Source organism: Odontesthes bonariensis, chromosome 18 (assembly GCF_027942865.1).
Source record: "Odontesthes bonariensis isolate fOdoBon6 chromosome 18, fOdoBon6.hap1, whole genome shotgun sequence".
In the NCBI taxonomy this organism is placed as follows: domain Eukaryota; kingdom Metazoa; phylum Chordata; class Actinopteri; order Atheriniformes; family Atherinopsidae; genus Odontesthes; species Odontesthes bonariensis.
Window position 1 is genome coordinate 15041898 of NC_134523.1, and position 20217 is coordinate 15062114.

At 42.7% G+C, this 20217-nt stretch overlaps 1 protein-coding gene across 5 annotated transcripts in view; it reads right to left on the reverse strand.

The window, feature by feature from the left end:
- Nucleotides 1-346: 346 nt before the first annotated feature.
- trps1 (trichorhinophalangeal syndrome I) overlaps nucleotides 347-20217 on the reverse strand; it is a 115696-nt gene continuing 95825 nt past the window's right edge. For all 5 annotated transcript variants that reach the window (XM_075449083.1, XM_075449079.1, XM_075449081.1 and 2 more), the window contains exons 10-11: nucleotides 11110-11232; nucleotides 347-7085 (exon numbers count right to left, since the gene is read on the reverse strand). In XM_075449083.1, the coding sequence (XP_075305198.1) occupies nucleotides 5493-7085; nucleotides 11110-11232 (1716 nt within the window). In that variant the 3' untranslated portion in view covers nucleotides 347-5492. The remainder of the gene's footprint in view (nucleotides 7086-11109; nucleotides 11233-20217) is intronic.

Consider the following 20217-nt stretch of genomic DNA (forward strand, 5'->3'; position numbering starts at 1 on the left):
TCAAACGAGAAAGGGATGAACGTCGTGGAGCTCCTGGCTGCATTCAGAGAGCACAGCGGGATGCTGGTTTGAAGGGTTAGAGGGTTAGAGTATTTTTTACAAAATAAAATAAAAAAATCATCCGAGAAGGAATGAAAGCTTTATGTGCATCTCATTAATTTACTTCCTTCACACTTGTGCCACCGTGCTTTCAAATTCCCAAACTGTCTCGGATCAGGACTCACTTGCTGAATGGATCAGTGTGTGTGCGTGTGTGTGTGTGTGTGTGTGTGTGTGTGTGGCGCTTGTGAGGACGGTTGAAAGGACAAGTGCATTCTCCCCTGGTTTCTTCCTTAAACAAAGCGACATTGAATTGAAGACCCACTCTTCAGTTTGAGAATGTTTGTTATTACTTTTATTAATTATTATCATCATCATCATCATTATTCTTCAAGTTTAGCTGTGTAACAAACTTTTCTTGGCTGTCAAAATATGTCGTTTGAAATATCATTTTGCACGAAATAAAACCTAAAAACAATAACGACAGAAAAGTAGCAGAATAAAATACAACATGAGAGAGAACGGAAAAAAAAGAAGAAAAAAAATCCCATTTCTCTTCTATAAAAGCTGTTTAACAGAGAGAGAGAGAAGAAAAAAAAAATCCTACTAAAATATACTGATTAAACGTACATACTTAATGTGTGTGTGCATGCATGTGTTCAGCCAATCATAAACTGGCCTTGGTTAACACTATACACCCCAAAATGTACACTCACTTCGTACCACTGCATGTGTGTGTATGTGTGTGTGTGTGTTGTCCCTTCCTTGGCAATAAGAACATAATAAATGGAGTGCAAGCAACAGCATCATTTTTCTATAACACATTCCGACAAAAAAGTGAAACACTTGTTAAGGCCTCTCAATGTAAACGCTGATTTTAAATGCCATCAAACCTAAAACATACATATTACTGAAGTAAAACAAGGCCATGTCACGTGTGTCCTGCAGAACCTGATTTCCTTGCAGAATTGCATAACCTTAATCGTAATCTGAGAGCGAACACGGCGGCTGAAAAGTTCTCCCACGATTCCTATTGAATTACTGTTCGTCTATATTCTAGCACAGTTCTAGCGCAGTTTTCTTAGGGGGGGGGGAAGCTATTCAGATGGGATGGGGTGCTGCGGGGCAAAGAGTTCATCATCAAGGCTGTCTGTCCTTTTTAACCTTCAGCTCAGGAGGAGGAAAAGGATTTTCCTTTCGCTGAAATATCTCGGCTTAAAAATTGGGATTTCAGTTTCTCTACAACAGCTTCCAAGAAAACCAAAGATCAGACGGAAAACACTTGACTGAAATCTTTCTTTATTTGAAAAGAATTAACAATGTAATCTCGTCGAACGTCAAGTCTGTTGGAAGACGGATGAACCTGACCGTAGGAAAAAGCCGACAGGAAGTATGAAGACATTTTCAGCCGACTCGGGAGCCTAAAATCACTTTAAAATGTTTTAGATGATGCGACACAACCGCTCGACTCCCACTTAAAACTTCTAAAACCTCGTTAACCCCGACTTCCGGCCATTCCACGTGTATGTAAAGAGGTCGCGTTTGGAAGCGGAGGAACTACAGGAGAGATGAGAGGCGGAGGACGAATGCCGCGGAGTTGCATTAAAATCAACACTTGAAAAGGACAGACATGATGTTGAGGGACAGCAAAGGGACAAAGACCGGATGCAGGGACACAGCAGCTGCTCTTCTTTTCATCACTTCGTCTCCATCTCTCCATCTCAGCCATCCTTTCGTCATGTCTTTAAAGAAATCTGTACATCAATCCTCGTTTTCCAAAAAAACCCACTTTGCTACAAAAACAAATGTAAACAGTCTTTACTTCACGAGCAGCCCCTTAAAGGTACCAAAAGATTTTATTCTAAAACTGCAAGTCAATGCTCATCAGTTTGAGTAATAGAATTTTTTTCTAATAGGCCTTATCATTGTGGATACAATGGGCAGCGTTCAGTTTGAACCATGAACCAAAGTGAGTTGCGGTGCCTTCCCCTTTCATTTGGACAGGAGAACAGGACACGCTAAAGATCAAGGCAGCATTCTGAATGTGAACCATGAGCCGTATTCAGACTGTGTGCAGAGCTGGGTTACAAGTGAATGTTTCGCATAAAAAGGTGACTACGCACTCAGTATTTCAAATAAAAAACAGATTGGTTTTGCAGAAACACCTCAAATCACAGACTATGTCAAAGACTGCTTCAAGGTAAAAGCTGGGAGTATCGGTGTTGAACCGGCACTCCTGTTAATAAGGTCAACGCTTGTGCAATGTCTTTTTGTTATATTTTGCAAGGGAAAGAAATAATTTGCTCTCGACTCGGAATTGAATCAAACTGTACCTTTTGTTGACCAAAAAGGCTTTGAACTCAGAAAACCCTGCATTATCGCCTCAGAATGACATTTTGCTAAATCCCTGCCTCTTACTTGGCGGTTCTATCAAAATTAACATCCAATATTAACATAAATACTACTGATTCAGTTCCTTTAATAGGAGTGAGACGTACGCCAATCGGCGACAACATCAGGACCACTTTCCCACTATTCAATATAACGTCTTGGATTTGAAAAAAGAAAAGAAAAAACTCAGAGGGAGCTACTTATTGTACCTGTAGGTGGTTGTAATGGTGGCTAATAAGTGTAAATGGCTGCTTTTAGGTTTGCCTTGATGATGAACCTTTGACCGACCGACATTAGCTCTATTGGGATGCGGGCTCTCGTTTGTCGAGACGATGTGCGAACACTCACTGAAGCCCCGGCGCTGCGTCAGCTGAGGCCCGGGCCTCCACATTTTCCAAAGGTAGTGTACACACACATGCAACAAGTGAAACATATCAGTCATCACAGATACCAAAGATTGGCCATTGAAATGATGAGTTTGACCAATCAGACACAGAGCTAGACACTGCAATCGATGACAACTCGATGAAGGAGAACCGATAAAGCAGTGCGTTTACATCACATTTTTACACAGATGAAGCAAAAACAAGCCCCTCTGAAGAGAACAGGTAACCAGGCACTGAGTGGAACGTTTTTTCATTTTTTGATAAGCATAGAAAAATACCTTTTTTTTTTTACCCCCCTGACATTCTTCAGCGTGTTCCTTTTGCTAATATTCGACCTTTATTGATGCCCGACAGAGGAGTCCCCTTCTTCTTGTGTCGTTTTTCGAGCAACTAAGGCAGCGAGGCTGGAGTTATCACACTCTCGTTAAATCAGTTCACCAGATGAGCAATAAGAGGACTTTCAAGTACCCGACCTGTGACGACTCTATGAATGGGAAAAATGGGAAAAAATGCCAAAACGTTACATTTGGAAACTCAGACTCAGTTGTGGAAACCCTTGTGAAGCTTAGGCGGGGTTTTTCTTTTTTTTTTGGATTACGAGCAATTAATGGCAAACATGTTGGATGGATCAGTTGGATCTGAAAATAACGTGACACTTTTACTTCATTAAAATGAAACTAACTTTATAATGTCTTCCCATGGTTTTTGTTTTTTCCTTGTATCACTTAAGTCTAACATGTAACAGTTCCCATCGATAGAAAAGGCAGCATATTTTGCAGATTTTTTTTTTTTCTTTTTTAAAGATGCTAACATGCTACATAGAGGTAACCTACTGAACTCTCAGCAACATGAGATAAAACACTGTATGACAAGGCTCTCCGTAAGACTCTACGGAGAGGGAGCGCTTATACAATTGACCCAAACAGTTGATCCTTTTGATTAAATGCAGGGTTTTACTCCCTAAGATCCTTAGTCTCCCTATAAAACTTTGTAACCTAAAAACAATATGTAGGCATTAATGAAAACAAAGAAACAAACAAAAAAAAGTTATATACTAAAATCATCTCGACCTATTAACAAAAAAAACAAAAAAACAACACATATATTGAAGAAAACATAAAAGAACGATATGTGTGACGTGCTAAACAGACCGTTCAACAGGTAGAAGTGATGCGTCACATGCTGTGAAACAGGCGGGATGGTGTGCAACACGTGTGACCCCTGAGGACTGAGAACTGAGCCGCGAGCCTTCATTACGTTTTTACATCATCATTTGGGGACGGACGAACCCTTTGATCCTCACTCACATACTTTCAAAATGCAATCACACAAACGCATACACGCACACAACCCCCTCTGCTGCTGTACCATTGCTGTTAAGACGGCTGTCATTGTCGTAACGAGTGTCGTTAAGAACGCAAAGAGCGAACAGCTCAAAAAAACTAAACAAAACAAAAATCTCAAATAGTCTAATTTTTATAGTACCGCTTCCTGCAAAAAAGCATTATTTGCCTTTGCAAAACAACATATAAGAACATGTAGCAAATTGCATTTTTGTACGATAACACCATCATCATCATTATTATTATCATTATTATTACCATTTTCATTATTAATATAAATGTTAAGCAGGTTAATAGATAGTTGTTCTATTAGGCAGGCAGCCAGGCACATAGCTAGTATCATGGCACAGAGGGAAGGTAGAAAATAATGTCACTTAGTTTGATCCAAATGGATGACGAGAACACTTCAGTCCAGGCTTGAGACCTCTCCCATCGGTTTAAACTGGCTTTAAGCAGCTTAAAAAAAAAAAGAAAGAAACAGAAAAAGTCAGGGTCGAATCGAGCCCAAGCAGTCTTCAGCCACCATGCGGCGATGGTGATTTTGCATTGATCCAGGGACTTGATGAGTTTGAGAAAGAACGGGGAGCGAGTGAAACCAGCTGAACCGCAGCCGAGCCCTCGCTGGTTTCAAACAAACCAGGTCAAAGAGTCTGAATCTGATTTGTTTGTTTTTTTTCTAATCCATTTACAATGCAGAGAAAGAAAGAGAGAGAGAGAGAGAAACATGCTCTGGGCAAGAACAACAAAAGTTCCAACCAGATCAGATCCGGTTTAAACCAAAAAGTCTAGTTTGGACCAGCTTGTTAGCGTGATGCAGAAGAAATGAACTCGGCCCAGTCTAAGTGTTTTGCTTCTGTTTCCTTTTTTCCTTTTTTTGCGCTCCAATGTTTGGTGGCTACGCAGCTGCCGAGCTCCTAAAAACTGATCCTAAAAAAGACCAGTTTGACTTTCAGTCCCGCCTCCAGTCGTCTTCAATGGAAAGCATGTGAAGCGGCGGCTCCTGGAAGGTGATTTCAGCCGCACGCCCGCGCCCCGTTCACTTCCTGCCGCACGGCCGTCTAGTGAGCGTTACTACAAAGAACAAAGGATTCGGGGCCGCTTCTCCAGATTGCCTCTGCTGTTGTTCAGCTGGGTCCTGCAATGGTGTTTTTTTGTTTGTTTGTTTTGTCTTTAACCGTTTGACAGTGGAGTGCTTCCAGCATTAAGGATGCATTCCATTTAGTGCCCAGGATAAGCCCATTCAGACATGAGCGAGCCTCCAGGAACATGAAGGCATAGAGCTTATTCATCCAATAACACATTTTTAAAGGTTTGCACGAGTCAGAGACATTGTTTAATTTTCGTCGGTGATCCCGTCTAACTTCTCAGACACTGCAACAGTCGTCACCTCTGCGGCGTTTGTGATGTCATCTTTGATATCTGACACCATTTTGCCTCCCGATTCCTCGTTTGTTATGGAATACTCCTCTCCTTTCACCTCCTTTTCAGCTCCCGTTCCACTGTCATTGGCATCATGGTCTGTATTTTCTTTAGCTTGGTTGTCACTACATGTTCCCACGACGACATCACTTTCACCTGTGATGTCGGCATCTGACGTCACATCTCGACACTCGCTCTCTGACATCGCCGTTGCATTCGGAATTTCGCCGTCTGGCACATGACCCCCCTGTTGTGATATTTTGTCTGTGTACCTGTGTAAGCCCCGCTGTATGTGTGTGGTGAAGTCATAACGATCTGCACACACGTGGAGACAAAAACTGCATTGGTATGGTCCCTTGTCGCCGTGGCAACTCATGTGCAGGGCATACATGACTTCATCTAGGAAGTAGATCCCACAGTGGATGCAGCGATTGGTAAGGTCATCCTGCGTTGCCACATCCACCAGCGTGCGATCTGATGCCACACCTGACTGGCATTTAGTCAAATCCTCGTTCCCTCCTTTCCCCGTCTCCTCACTCTGGTTCCCTCCTTCATCTGTCCTCTCCTCCTCCTCTTTCTCCTTCCAGTTCCCTATCAACCTCTCAGTCAGAGGCGACTCCTGCCTTCTCCTTTCGGCACCATTCGTTGACAAATGTGCGTTTACAGCACTTGCATCTCTTTGTCTTATTGCGAGATCCAAAGGAGCATCGTTTTCTAACGACGATGAGGAGGAGGAGGTCTGGGTATGAAGAGGAGGAGGATAGTGAGCGGGGGCGGGAGGTGGCGGGAGGGGAGAGTAGGGAGAGGCGCAGTAAGGCACCGTGTAGCTTTGCTGATGATGCTGCACAGGAGTCACCATTGCACCGAGATAGTGGGTGTTATTTCCGAGGCTACCAGGGCTGCTTAGATTACTAATGCTACCAGGGACCCCAGAGGCAGCTGCCATCTTATACTTGGTCCAGAATCTGAGCCAATCTGACTCAGGTGTCAAATCGGGTGAGAGGGTTAAAGGAAGGGGCAATGAGAAAAGGGGATATTGATATTTTTCAATGGGTGAACCCGGAGGTGAATAACTTGATGGTTTGGATGGGCGCATGTACTTTTCAATCGGACTTCCTCTTTCTGATCCTCCTCCCTTCCCCCCTTCAATTTTTGATGTTACCCCCGCCTCTGTAATACCCCCATTGCCCTCAGCTACCATGGCCGAGGCGGGATGGGAAGGGAGGAGGAGAGGAGGCATGCGTCTGTGGATCTCCAGCGTCTGATTGGCTAAGAAGGCTTGAGTGGATCGGGGCGAGCGCGAGCGAGGTGAAGGCTGCTGGTTTTTCCCCGATGAACAGCTTCGGTCCGACTCCTCGCCGTTCATGCGCTCCTCGCTGGTGATTCGCTGTTGCTTCGGGGCGGGGTTGTCAGACGACATCGAATCGGGGTTGAGGCGCTTTCGGGTTCGCCGTCGAATGATTTGCTCCCCGTTGTTCTGCTTGATGATGTTTAGAGGTCTGGGTGTCTGAAAAAGAAAGAGAAAAAGATAGAGAAGTTAACGACGGCCAATGAGCTAACTAGTAAGTGTCAAGCGGACATATCCCAGCATAATTGAACTAAGATTAAATAAAAAAGAACAAGTGGTTTCAGATACTTAGTAAGCCAAGCGTAAGCAGCTTGAGGTGCAATTAGCTTTGGGTCAAAATAGAGCTCAGTCCGCTGAGCACATGTCAGTGCAGTGATTAACTGAACATGAAGTATTTGGATATTTGGTGAAAAATACAAACAAGGCCGTGCCTGAATCTGCCGCTCCGAACCTGCATCTGTCGCTTCTCATTTTCCATGAATTTCCTCTAAAAACAACCTTCAGTGAGCAGTTTGGACATCCCTCACTTTTATAATCACCTGTGACTTGTTAAAGCAAACAACGCAGCAACTTATCCACCGCTCCTGATTTCTGTATGTTTTTACCCTAACCACAAGGGGGTGCAATTACATCTAATGTAAATAAAGTTTGAGGACTCAACAAGTCTGTCCCACTCAAAGCCCGCGATCGGGTCCAACTGTATGGAATGCAGAAATTATTCATTATTCAAATTTCATTAGAAATCATGTGAAGAAAACAAAAAGGAGGAGTTTTTGTTCAAAGAGACAACAGTCTGCACAATCTCCAAAGAGTAAAAACTGATTAGAACCACAAAACACAATCCCTACATTATTCCTGAAATAAATTCCGGTCATATTTGTGACTTCGTCCATTCCCGTTGCAGCAGGAAAAATATTTCTAAATGAATTAGGCTTTTTAATCTGCCAGTGACATAAACTCCACAGAGTCTGTCTTCATGAAACAACTTAATGGGCATAATAAAGAGTGACCTCTACATGGAAGTAAAGCTCAGGAGCCTTTCAAAGTTTATCTAAATTTAAACAGCCAGCCTCAAATAATTCCACACACGTTTCTCTGGAAGCAATTTTCAACTCTTTTAGTTGTGTGAGGACTTCTGTATCTCTTAAAAATTTAGCTTTAGCTTGTGTTTATTATCTATGAGATATTGGCCAAAAATAGAACCTGCTCATGCTGTAACAATGCATCTGCTGTCCACTATGAATACACAGTAAGCCTCTGTGCATACGTACGTATTCGTGCGGAAAGCCTTGAGTGACTGAATGCGCGTCCCTCGCAGTACATGCGTTAAAACACGATCGTGTGCACTTAGGTGAAAAAGGGCAACGACTGTCATTTTTACTGGGAGCGTATCGCGGATTACTCCTGCAAATATTTGAGAAGATAAGAGTCATTCATGACACAAAGATTAACATATCAACATGTTGTTCTTAAGAACTACAAGTCTGCTGTGCTTATGTGGGCAAACGCAGCGTACAATAAGGACGGCTGACACTGATTCAACAGTCGAGCAAAGCGCATGTTTGGACAGGTGTCGTGCTTCAGCGGGCTAACAGTCTTCGCTGTTAAACGGGGAGCGGTTGAAATGATGACTTATACAGTTTAAACACGACATCAATATCACAAACTAGATCACTTCACTGAGAGCAGCGGCGGCCTGAACGCTGACAAAGAAGTTTAACGCTAACGTTTCTCCAGCTCTCTAAGAAGCTGGGGCTTTGTGTTTGAGAAGTGAACAAAAAGGTGAGATGAATTGTAAGGGACGAAGGAGGAGGAGGAAAGTCGTGTACAAAGAAGAAAGCCAAAAGGACGCACAACACTCCCACTTTCAAACTACACGATCATTGTAAGCAGGATCTAAATGGGACTGAATAAATAGAGTGATACTGGAAGACAATTACATTTTACACTCACTGCAGTTTGAGCTTGATGAGCTCTATGAAATAAGTATGCAGCATGAAACTCAGCTGCTCGCATCTCTGCTAATGAAAGAGGAATATGATTTGAAGACGCCGCTCCTCTTCACTGTGCTAGTTAACATCCCATCGTCTTGGGCTTTCGTGTTTTTCAGTGAGGAAAATTAATATTTGGTCTCTATTTGGCAGCCAGCGGAGTCCCGGCCTTTTTAACGATTACTGATATCAAAAGGCGGACGGTCATTTCTAGAATTTTTGTATTTACAATCGCGTGTTGGCAGATTCACATCTGCCTTGTCTGCTCTACAGACTTTCATGCTTGTAGTGTTGGTTTGGTCCAAGACTCAGGCTTTGCTACTGCTGGTACACATAATTCCCGTTCAACTTATCTGTTTTTACATCTCCTTCCCACTTTTCTTCAATGTTCCCTTCTACATTTTCTCATAATCTTTCCATCCCCCTCCAACTCTCACTGTTCATACACCCCCCCGCCTCCATTATCTCCCTCTGCCTCTATCTTTTCCTCAGTCTTTTTCTCCCCCTTCTTTTCCCTCCCTCCCATTGTGTCTACCTTTTTCTGCCTCTTTATTCATAACTCTCCCTTCCCCTCTCAGATTCTCAAGTGTTTTACTAGCTGCTATCCTCTCTAATAATGTGTGTAGAGCGTATAAAACTTTTATTATGGGATATAAAAAATGGTTGTCGTGAAGGCTGCCAAGAGTAGAGGGAGCTGGGACGTGATTGGAGCAGCAGATGAGATGAACGGGTTCAACCAAGGACATCCACAGGGGCAGAAAGAAGGGAAACTTCGGTAGCTTGTCATCTTCTCACGGGCCCTCGAGGCTCCATTTGATAATTGCTCAGGCTTTAACATGTTCTGCCCACTGTTGTCTTTATTAAAACTAATTTATCAGATCAAAACATTCACTGTAACTTATACAAGCTGGCCTAAAAACAGTGTGTGAATATGAATCTGCTAGCTCCAGAGTAACCCGTGTGTCGTGCTGATAACATTTTTCAAGGACACAGTTAGGTTGCGCACCTTGAGAACATGTCTGAAGTGAATAAGCTTGTTATTTTGAAGTCAAATAAATTCCTGGCTGGGTCTTTATCTCAGCTGCACTTCAGCGTGAAGTTTAATTAAATTTGGAACTTCCGGTGACTTTCCTCAGGCTTAGATGGCAAACTTGATTCATTTCCATCAAACTGGCTGACGGTGACTGCCCTGTAACTCCCAGCAGCCACAAAATTAAATATTAAATAACTTTTCCTTCTACTTTTTTCACAGCAGGATTCACAAAACAGATACTGGAATTTAACTGCGGCATGCACCATTTGGTTTGAGTCGTAATTGCTAATTAGCCACACAGGAGGAGTGATGATCAGTGGTCAATGCCATCCCGATTTATGAACTATAGCCCAACAGCAGTCTATAAAATGGCAACAGTACAACTTTTATGAGCCACATTTGAGTGGACCCGAGTTCAGCCCCACAAATTAATCTCTTTGTAATGATAGATGCAAATTTCATCTCACCAGTTTGATCCCCTCTACATCTATTCAATAAAACATAAATAATGAGGAGAATTTTCAGTGTATTTAATCAAGTTTTTTAAAACATCTTCATAAAACTTCCGTACAAAAAAGTCTGCTTTTGAAATGTTTTTTTGAGAAATAAGACGTTTTATAAATCAAGATATGAATAACACGGACATAAAACCCCTCAGTAGAGGCCTTGGGAGTATCGATCGTAGCAAAAAAAAAAAAAGAAAAATGCTTCTGAGGTTGGAAATTCTGGTGCTCGGGAAAGAAGAAATCAATTTAGAGAAAACTACTATTTATAAGCAACAAATTCTAAGTGGTAGATATTACCATGAAATGAAAATGCTTCGCTATATAATTACATTTTCCATTACAAGAAGAAAGTTGTAATTATCATCTAATCATTGAATTAAATCATGAGACACAGTGTGGTTAAATCAGAATCTTGAGGAGCGTTAAGATTTATTTTTCTCTTTGCACTGGTCTGACAAACATAATAAATAAGTAAATAACTTCTGAGGGCAAACAAGCAGACAATCTCAAAATTGACCAGTGTATTAAAACGATCGTACGATTGTCTCCAGATGCTAAGATCCCCCCCCCAGTGCTTCTATTTCCTTTTTGCCGTGGCTAAGAGAGTCTAAAGTGTCAGGATCTCTTTGCCTGCCCTGCCGCTGATGACTTACCGAATGCAGTTTTTGGTATAAACCACATGCGTTGCAGACGTAGCCCCCGTTGGCGTTTTTCCTCCACAGTGATGTCTTGGTGGTCAGACAGTTTGCGCAGAAAACCCCGCTGCCTCTGCGTCGCTGTGGAGAGAGAGAGAGAGAGAGCGACATCAGGCTTTAAACGTCAAAACAAAGAATGATAAAGAAACGCCGGCAGGATGGGACCGATAACAAGTAATGAAGAGTAAATGTTGACTTGATTTTTATTTTTTTTTTAACCAGTGACATTTAGGACAAATCGACTTGTCGTTGAACTTAGTGTGGTGGCTGACAGATGATGGGCTCTCGTTTATCATGCCAAAAATGGGAAACCCTGTTAAAAAACAACAAAAAAAACCAACATTTCTGCTCTCTGCTGTGATCTTCTTTCTATTGAACACGGATAATAGAAACCGACCCCTCCCAAACAAACCTCAATGAAAGGAAAAATACGCACTTGATTTGAATAACTTGTACCGCGGTCATTTCGTCAAGTGCTACTTGAAAGACGCGAGAAGACTAGAGTCGTGCTTTCACCTTGCAGCAGCTAGAGTGTTGCTCTACAGTGCAGTAGGCACTTTGTGGTCGAGACTTGCTTCGACTTTTACTGTATCATCATGCTCGTAGCCACACCTCTGCAGTTCATGGTGCAGTACTGCATAGAGAAGTAGTGTGTGCAGGGAGGGGTGGAAAGGCCAATTGTTGTAGCAATGTGCTCCATCACAGTAATGAGCCAATCAAAACATTTCTCCATCCCATTAAGTCTTTGGCCCCACTCACCCCCTTTATGACCCTGAGAGGACAGCGCACCTCATCTTTCTCCTCCACAAATCCGTTTCTTTCTTTCTCTCCGTTAAAATGTCCAGCAAACCCGTTCTTTCGTTTCTCGAAGATAAAATCCCGGCGCTGTTCCTTTTCTGTTTTCACATCCCCCTCGCGCCAATCATTCCGACCCTTTTCTCAACTACGGAGAGATCCTCTGCTTTTTCTGCGACGATGACAACTCGAGAAATGACCAAGCAGCTGAGTTTCCATCCTCTGGCGAAGCTGTTCAAGGCAGACTTTTGAAATGTTGCTTTTTTTCCCCGTTTGGTAACAAACAGGGTATCAGGTGTGCACCAGAAACAAAACTTTTGGGGGAAATTAAAATAAACTAAATGGAAGCTAACAAAAGGGGAAAAAGAGAGAGAAAGATCTTCAAGAATTATTTTTGAGCGGCTATGTGGTAGTTGTTCTTTCGTCATAGCGAGCCTTCGTTTCATCCGAGGAGAAGAAAGCCGATTGTTTCGGGGATTAATCATGTGAGCAACGGGCGTTTTTTATCTCCCCTAATCTTTTCTAATTTTGTTGTTTCTGTCAACCTTCGCTAATGCGCCTCTTCAAAATTTGCATCAACAATATTTAGATATCTTGAAACCAGACTAGTGTTCCTTTAATCTAAAATCCACATGCACTGTGTTCATTCCTTCTCTCCGGTATGTCGATCTGTGTTGTCCTACTCCCTCCATCGTGGACTTTTTGACCACTAAGACCATTTCCTTTCATTGCTGGGCTCTTGTTGTTTTATGGTCAAGACACAGCTGAGGGCGGCGCATTATTTTTCCCAGACACCCAGCTCTGCAAGTTAAAAACGCATAAGAGCGCTTCACTTTAGTCAGGCTTTCTGTAGTCTCAGAGTCACAGATGGAGCCACTATTAGCTCTCCAATGGAGCATCTGTTTTGTGCTGCCAGCTAAAACCATGGGAGCCCAGTGAACGCAGTGCCTCTTAGTTTATTTTTGCAATCTAATGCACTGGATGGATCATGGAGCAATTAACCACTTTATGTCTCCTTTGGGAACACACGCAGACATGCACGTACACTGTACGGCCCGATCGATGCATTCGAAAAAACTGAACTTGCCGTTTAAAGGAGGAGACGATGCTGCAGCTGTGAAAAGATGCAGTTTTAATTCTGCTTGGCGGGCTTGGAGAATTCGTCCAACCTTTAAATGTACAAGTGTTGAGGATTAATATCATGAGAAGTATTAAGTCTCCATTCTGTGATGTTATGTCCTCTCGAGTAATCCGGAATCTTGAAAGTTAAACAGCTGTACTTGTGTTTAAAGATTAGGCATCGATTTGTTTTAATAGCTCATTTGTTTCCTTCATGTAATTTTAGCTCATAAACAGACATCATTCTTCATACTGTCTGGATTAGGAGAGTAGAAGAAGAAGAAAAAAATGATAGAAGTTTTAGGATATATTTAGAGATTTATTAGGGAGGAACAGGATAAATGTGTATATTCATTCTGGAAAAACTTGTCTCTTAATATGTATAATAAACCATCCTGTTTCCATTAATGCTGCCTGTAATAAACACATGAGTTAATTTCAACACAGTCTCTATGGAACATGTGTTTCCAACCATCTGACATCAGACAGAAGAACGCTTACATGACCGAATCCTCAGTGGCACACTGAGCCACAGAGAGTGCGTGCCCGCGCACGCGTGCATGTGTGTGCGTGTATGGCGCACACACACACCATACGGTCGCCACATGTAGAGAGACAGAGCCAGGTGATTGATTGATGTGCGCTTCCTGTGTGCGTCTGTGTTAGTGCGTGCGCATGTGAGTGTGTGTCTGGCGTTGCAAGCCAAACAGTGCGTCTGTCATCAGAATTCAGTTTCCCTCCGAGCGCCCAAATCACTCACATATGGCCCCACAGCTGCCCCTCTTTGCAACACACACACACACACACACACCTGAAAGTAGCTGCTTCCACTGGCTAATGAAGGCAAGCTAGGTTTGGATGAGAGGCCACAAATTCAAGAAGTGTGTATCTGTTAGAGATACCTTGGTTGGACCTGCACTACAACGCTAGCACAGTGCATGGAGTCAGTTAGACAGGAAAATATAGAAATAGACCCCACAACTACCAAACGCCCTCACGTATACACACACAACATTTGGCTCGTGATTTCTGACTTCCTCTTCAATCATCAGCTGGTTGGCTTGATATTTGTGGAAATGTGCAAGCTCACTTGCCTCAACTGTACTCACACCAACACACACACGGACACTCATAATTCAATGTAAACATGCTGTTGAATAGTTAGTACTGTATATGTCTGTCTCGGTATCTCAGCAAAGTTTCTGTGCTGGGTGTACTGGTATGTACAAACAAACTGTGTGTGAATCAGTGTATGTTTTTGCTGATTTATTACTAATACCTGGCCTCTCCCATTCACCCCAGCCTTGTGAAAAGGGCTTTGGGTAATTAGAGCTCAGAGCCTTAATGACATCTATTTATCTGCGGCCTATAATCATTCAGTCGGCACCACCAACAACGCCCTCTGACGCACACAAACAGAAACACAGACCCGTTAGCGCGTGCATTTGAAGAGACAGATGCGCACTCAAAACTCAAAGATGTTAAATGGTCAGAAAATGGAACTCATAATCAAGCACTGCAGTCACTCAGGCCAAAACAAAGACGCATGATGAACCTTATTTTTGATGGTTAGATTTCAAATTCGAGTCTTCTAAACATGTAAGAAAATAACACCTGAAAAGGTAAAATCACTCGAATCTTTATCGTCCTGAACTGAGGAGGTAGGACTGTCAGCCAACACCCCACCACTAGCACTTCAATGACACTAAATCTTGGCGCCATTTTCATCGAGCAAGCAATGCCATTTAACTACGCAGCTAACATCTGGCTAGTTAAACATGTCGGTGTCAGTCTGTGAATACATTTTCTCTAGATGCCAAACACCAACATCTGGAGCAGCATCATCAGCGGTACAAGTCTAAGAATGAGTCATGGGATTTTTCCAACAAAGCGGTTCTGGTGCTGAAGCAGGTTTTCTTTTTTGTTTTTGTTTTTGTTTCGACCTCCAAAGCTCTGGCTCCAGCACTGAAGAACCGGTGCGACACGAGCACTGAGCACTCTTTGCTGGGCCAGGGCCAGAACCAGCTTAGCGTCCAGTCTGCTTAATTAAAGAGAGAACAACAAAAAACTGAGCTGCGTAGAGCTGGACCCACTGTCGCTGTTATCAGCTGAACTTATCATACATCGTGTATAATCTACAGCTACACTTACAAACATTATTGGCTGTTTCAATAGCGACAGCTGCCATTTGTAGATCCTGCTTGAAACAAGCTATATGAATCCAATTTGCAGCACAGTTCATACAAACCAATCTGCCTTTGGAATTGAGGTCGGCATTGCAAGGGAAGATCCTGAGAACCCTAGAACTGCAGTCCTCTACAGGAATTCAGAGTACTATCAATACTAGAACGAGGTTCAGACATGTAATGACATGGCTCTGTGGTGGCTTTCTGGTTGTGGTGAGACCAAACCAGTACTTATGTAGAACCAGCTTAGAACTAGTCCTGAAGCAGCTCCGGAACCTGTTTGGTTGAAAAGGGGTATAAGTTGCCTTCTGTTCCTACTTGTTTGACTGATATGTAAAGTTAATTTGTGCCGGTGTGAGGACTGTCAAGCCCTTTCAGTTGACTTTTATTGTGCTATTAAGCCCTAATTTGACATAAATTGGGATTGCGAGAGGTGAACAACATGTATTTCGAATAGCATGCTTTCCTTTCAAACTAATATCACCTTTAATTGCGCTTTTGAAATTCCTGAGAACTCTAAGGGCAGTTGGGAGAAATACATCAGACAGAATCCAACACTGAGAGGGTGACAGTGTTTGCTGTCGCAAGTTATATCATTTTCACGATGTTAATGAAAAAGCCAGCAGGAATTAAGAGTACAATCTACGCGGGCGAGGGTGCATATAAAATAACATTTACTGGTTTAATAACTCTCACAATCAGCTTGGTGAATCTCTGCTCTAACGCAAAAACAGCTCCAGCAGAAAGCCTTTTTGTCCCTCGTGGGGTTAGATTTAATGCAAGAATGCATAAACGAGGCTACACGACCTGACTGCTGTATGTTGCAGAGAGTAAGCGCCCTGAAAACAAGCTGCATTTTATCTTCGCGTGTGTCAATACTCTGATTCAAAATGAGCACTTCTGTGCCAACTTTCCATTCCACGGGTCGCGGTGACTGCTATTCTTTAAAGTCAAACAGGAGGCAGGGGCTGTTTACAGCGGCTTTTTCTGACTCTACTCATATCATGCACGAATAAATTATAACTTCATTTGGGATATTCATTCCGCATCAGACATATGGTGTAACCACACAGTGGCTGAACACTTCAGCTGTGGTTTTGAATCCCCGTTGAGATTCTCCCGAAGCCATACATTTACAGATGTTAAACCAACTGCTTACACTGCATTTGGATCTTAATAGAGGAGCTGGTCAGTACAGATAAGCATCCAAAGGTTTGGGCCTTTTTACAACACACCGAGCCCTTTAAGTGTATTTCAGCATCTGTAAGCAATGTGCGACAACATCTCTGAGCTCTTGCGGTGTAGCTTCACTCGATAGATCTGCGGCCCGCCACGAGTTGATGCATTTCAGAAAATCTAGAAATCTATCTTGAAAATGAACGTTCATTCAATTTTTACGAAGTAAGACCAAGGAGTCCTTGAAGTTAGAAAAGTGATAAAACACTGAGACGCATAGTAAAAGGAGGAGGAGGAAGAAACGAGAGAGAAGAAGATCGAAGCACCCTGCGGTCTGAAATAAATTAAAAAAAAGGGAGCTTTCTAAACAAAGTCTTTCAAAATGAAATTACATCTAATTCACTTAAGGAGTAAGTCAGTTCTACTTCTAACACACACATGCATACACGCGGACTGAGATGCATGCACACACGCATACAATTGTACACGCACTGAAATGCATTAAATCAGCAATTATTTAATCAAGCTAGAAGACTAGCTGGAGGAATTAACTGAATTCCATACTGCCAAGACTAATATGCTATACAATGGATCAGACACACATGCAGCCTTACATACAGATACAAAAGAGAAGAAGAAACAGAGCTGTGTAGGAGGACATGGGGATAATTCCAGATAAAGATTCCCCTTTCTCTCAGACAGCCCCACTGGAAGCATCTGCAGCTAATCTAACAAAGACCCCCTGTAAGCGCTGCCAACCGTACGCTATTTGCATGTGCGTTAGCGTAGATCCGTTTGCATGCTACACATATGGCTGCAGAAGTCCATTTCTGTGGTTTTGCTCTCTCCGACTGCCTTTTGCTGCCTGCATTTAAATGATGAATCCTAATAGAATAATTAGGTTTAGGCTGAATGACTTGAAATGACTTCTGCTTGTTTATTCATATCTAACAAGGAGAACCGAACCCCATCAACAACTGGAGAAAAAAGACGAGGGAATATCTAAGATTCTGCACCGTTCCAACACCACGTGAGGTGATTTGTGGCAATGATAATTTGAAATCCTTTGCACAGAGGTCAGATTTTCTCTGCACCGTTTCCCCTTCGCTGAAGTGGCAATTAAATGAAATTCAGGTGTCGAAGTAGTAGTCAGGTGACACTCATTGGTCACTTTCTAAAGCCAAGACACGGATAGAAGCAAATTGGTCACAAATAAAGAATGTGCTTAATAAGAAACACAAGACTCTGGTAAGGAAAGGTTCCCTCGAACTGCAGGCCATCTTGTTGGAGAATGTTGGATGAGGATGTAAAGCCATTGTAATGGCCTATAAGCTGGCAAAGGCAAAACTCTTGGGAATGAGCAAGGACACACCTGCAGTTCAAAGTGAATGGCTGATTTAAAAAAAAGCCCTATTTTCTTGGAAATCCAATTTTGTGTGACGGTAACAGACAGGTGTCTGTAAGGAGGCGGACAGAAGAGAGAGCGATACATTACATTACATTACATTACATTACATTACATTACATTACATTACATTACGATACAGCAGTGGATCAGACAATGGCGGCAAGAATACTGGGCTCGAGTGTTTTGCCCACTCTGGAGAGAAAGTACACACCATCCTGCAGAGATGTGCTCCACCTTCCAATTCAGTACAGCGATCCAAACACGCCTCAGAGTTCTACCAAAGTTACTTAAAGACCGCTGACCATCACACACTTCCCCCGGACAGCAGTTAGGGTGGTATTTATAGAATTCTTGTGTTGGAGCATTGTTTGACGAGCAGAGATAAAGTAGGTTACAAGGTTTGAACACACTTCCGGAAGAACATGTGAGCAGAAAATGTGAGCAATCCATTACTAAGGAAAGCTGACATTATCATCACATTGTGGCATACACGTATGCATACCACAGACAAAAAGCTGTGTAGACACTTTCAAACTGTAAAAGTCAGGGGAATGAGAGGATTAATTATGAAATGAACCTCTCGGCTGTACTTTACTCTCATTCAGTTGGAGATGCCGGTGCAGCACAACCACAACACGCAGCAAAGGCTTCACTTCCCCGCTGATCGTCTGCTCAGAGAGTAGCAAGAGAGCAGCGGAAAAGAAGTACGGAAGCAAAGCTCCAAAAACGCTCTGCCTCTGTTATCACTCTGAAGGTATGCAACTAAAAGATAATTGTTCCTTCAGGGATTAACTTACAATTTAATAAGATCACGATAACACTGTGTAGAAGACACAATGTGGTTTGGCTTAAAATCTGCTTGGATTGGCTCCTGTCCAGTAAGTGTTCCAGGTGCAAAGTTTTGGGAGAATCTTGTAAAACGTCCCGTCGAAAATGCAAGCCAAGGTGACAGATTTCAAGTATTGACACAAGTTTTAGGGAAAATGGAATAGCAATTTTGTGTTGAGACAGTAAACAGTGGCAGATTTGTTGGACTGATACAGGTAGAGAGCAGCATTTGTAACTGCTCCTCTTATGTATTGCGATGAATTAGCATAGAGGACGCTCCTTTATTTGTTTTATTAGCAGATGGAAATCGTCCACCGCATCTCATTAGTTTCAACAATAAACCAATTATTGATCAAAGTGGCCAACTATCAGTTCAGGAAATTGTGAAAATGTAGCCTGCAGCTCTCGTGAAACCCTTCCACAGCCCTAGGATTTCTCAGCCTATTCCGCATTATCTTCCCCCTTTAAAGGCTGTGGTGAGAGAAGTTGAAGCACATCAAATTTCAGGACAAAATGCTCAGCAAGTCTGCTATGAGACTTTTTTCATCAACTGATGTTGGCGGTTGTGGGGGGGGGGGGAATGCGTGAAACTTGTCGAATTAAATCTATCCAAAGGCATTAGGTATGCAGGGCGAGCAGCTGCAGTGGACTAGAAAGATGCTGGATTTGTAATCATTTACTGCAGTTACAGCAGCAAGGTTATTTGTTGCTCTGAATAATTACAGAACACATGCCATGATAAAAGTGTTGGGGGGGGGGGGACACGCGTGACGATGTCAAAAAGGTTTTCTCTCAACTATTTTAGCTCCCTCGTAACAAAGGTATTTTGAGGCCAGCTTAAACGGTCAGACTCATTATCAGCTGTCATAAACCCAACCGTACGAGCCAGACTCGCTACAAAAGAGTCAGTTTCACCTCTGCCAAGAGGATCAGGTGTAACAACCTCTTTATCCCTGCAGCCTTAGGCCTGTACGTGATGGTATAAGCAGGAGGGATGTGATGATCACCCGTCATCGATTCGTGTTGGGGGCTTTGGAGACTGAGATAATGATGACTATGGTAATTTGTCTCACGGTGGTGGCCAGAAACTCTGCATCAGCAGCTCATATTAGTGACTGTCAGTTTTTATATGTTTTGTCTTCCAGTTGGTGCGAGATCCTGCAGAACCAATCGAAACCTATGCTTAATAAGTGTGTCATGCCCTGGGTTGTGATTAAAGTCAAACCAAAGATACACTTTCTCCATAAATGTGAAAAAATAAAGGGCTGGATAAAGTAAAAGGAAACACAGCAGTTATGATCCATTGTTAGTATAATACTGAAAGATACACATACGAGCACAATGTGCATGTCTGTAGAGCAACAAGCCTCTTGATCTGGGAACATGACTTTCTTTGAATTTCTGTGTATGCACAACACGTGTGTGTGTGTGTGTGTGTGTGTGTGTGTGTGTGTGTGTGTAAAGACGAATGACTGCAGAGAACACCGGAACAAGATGACATCATGGTGACACACGTGCTTACGTCTCAACTCTGCACACAAGAATAGAGGCCAG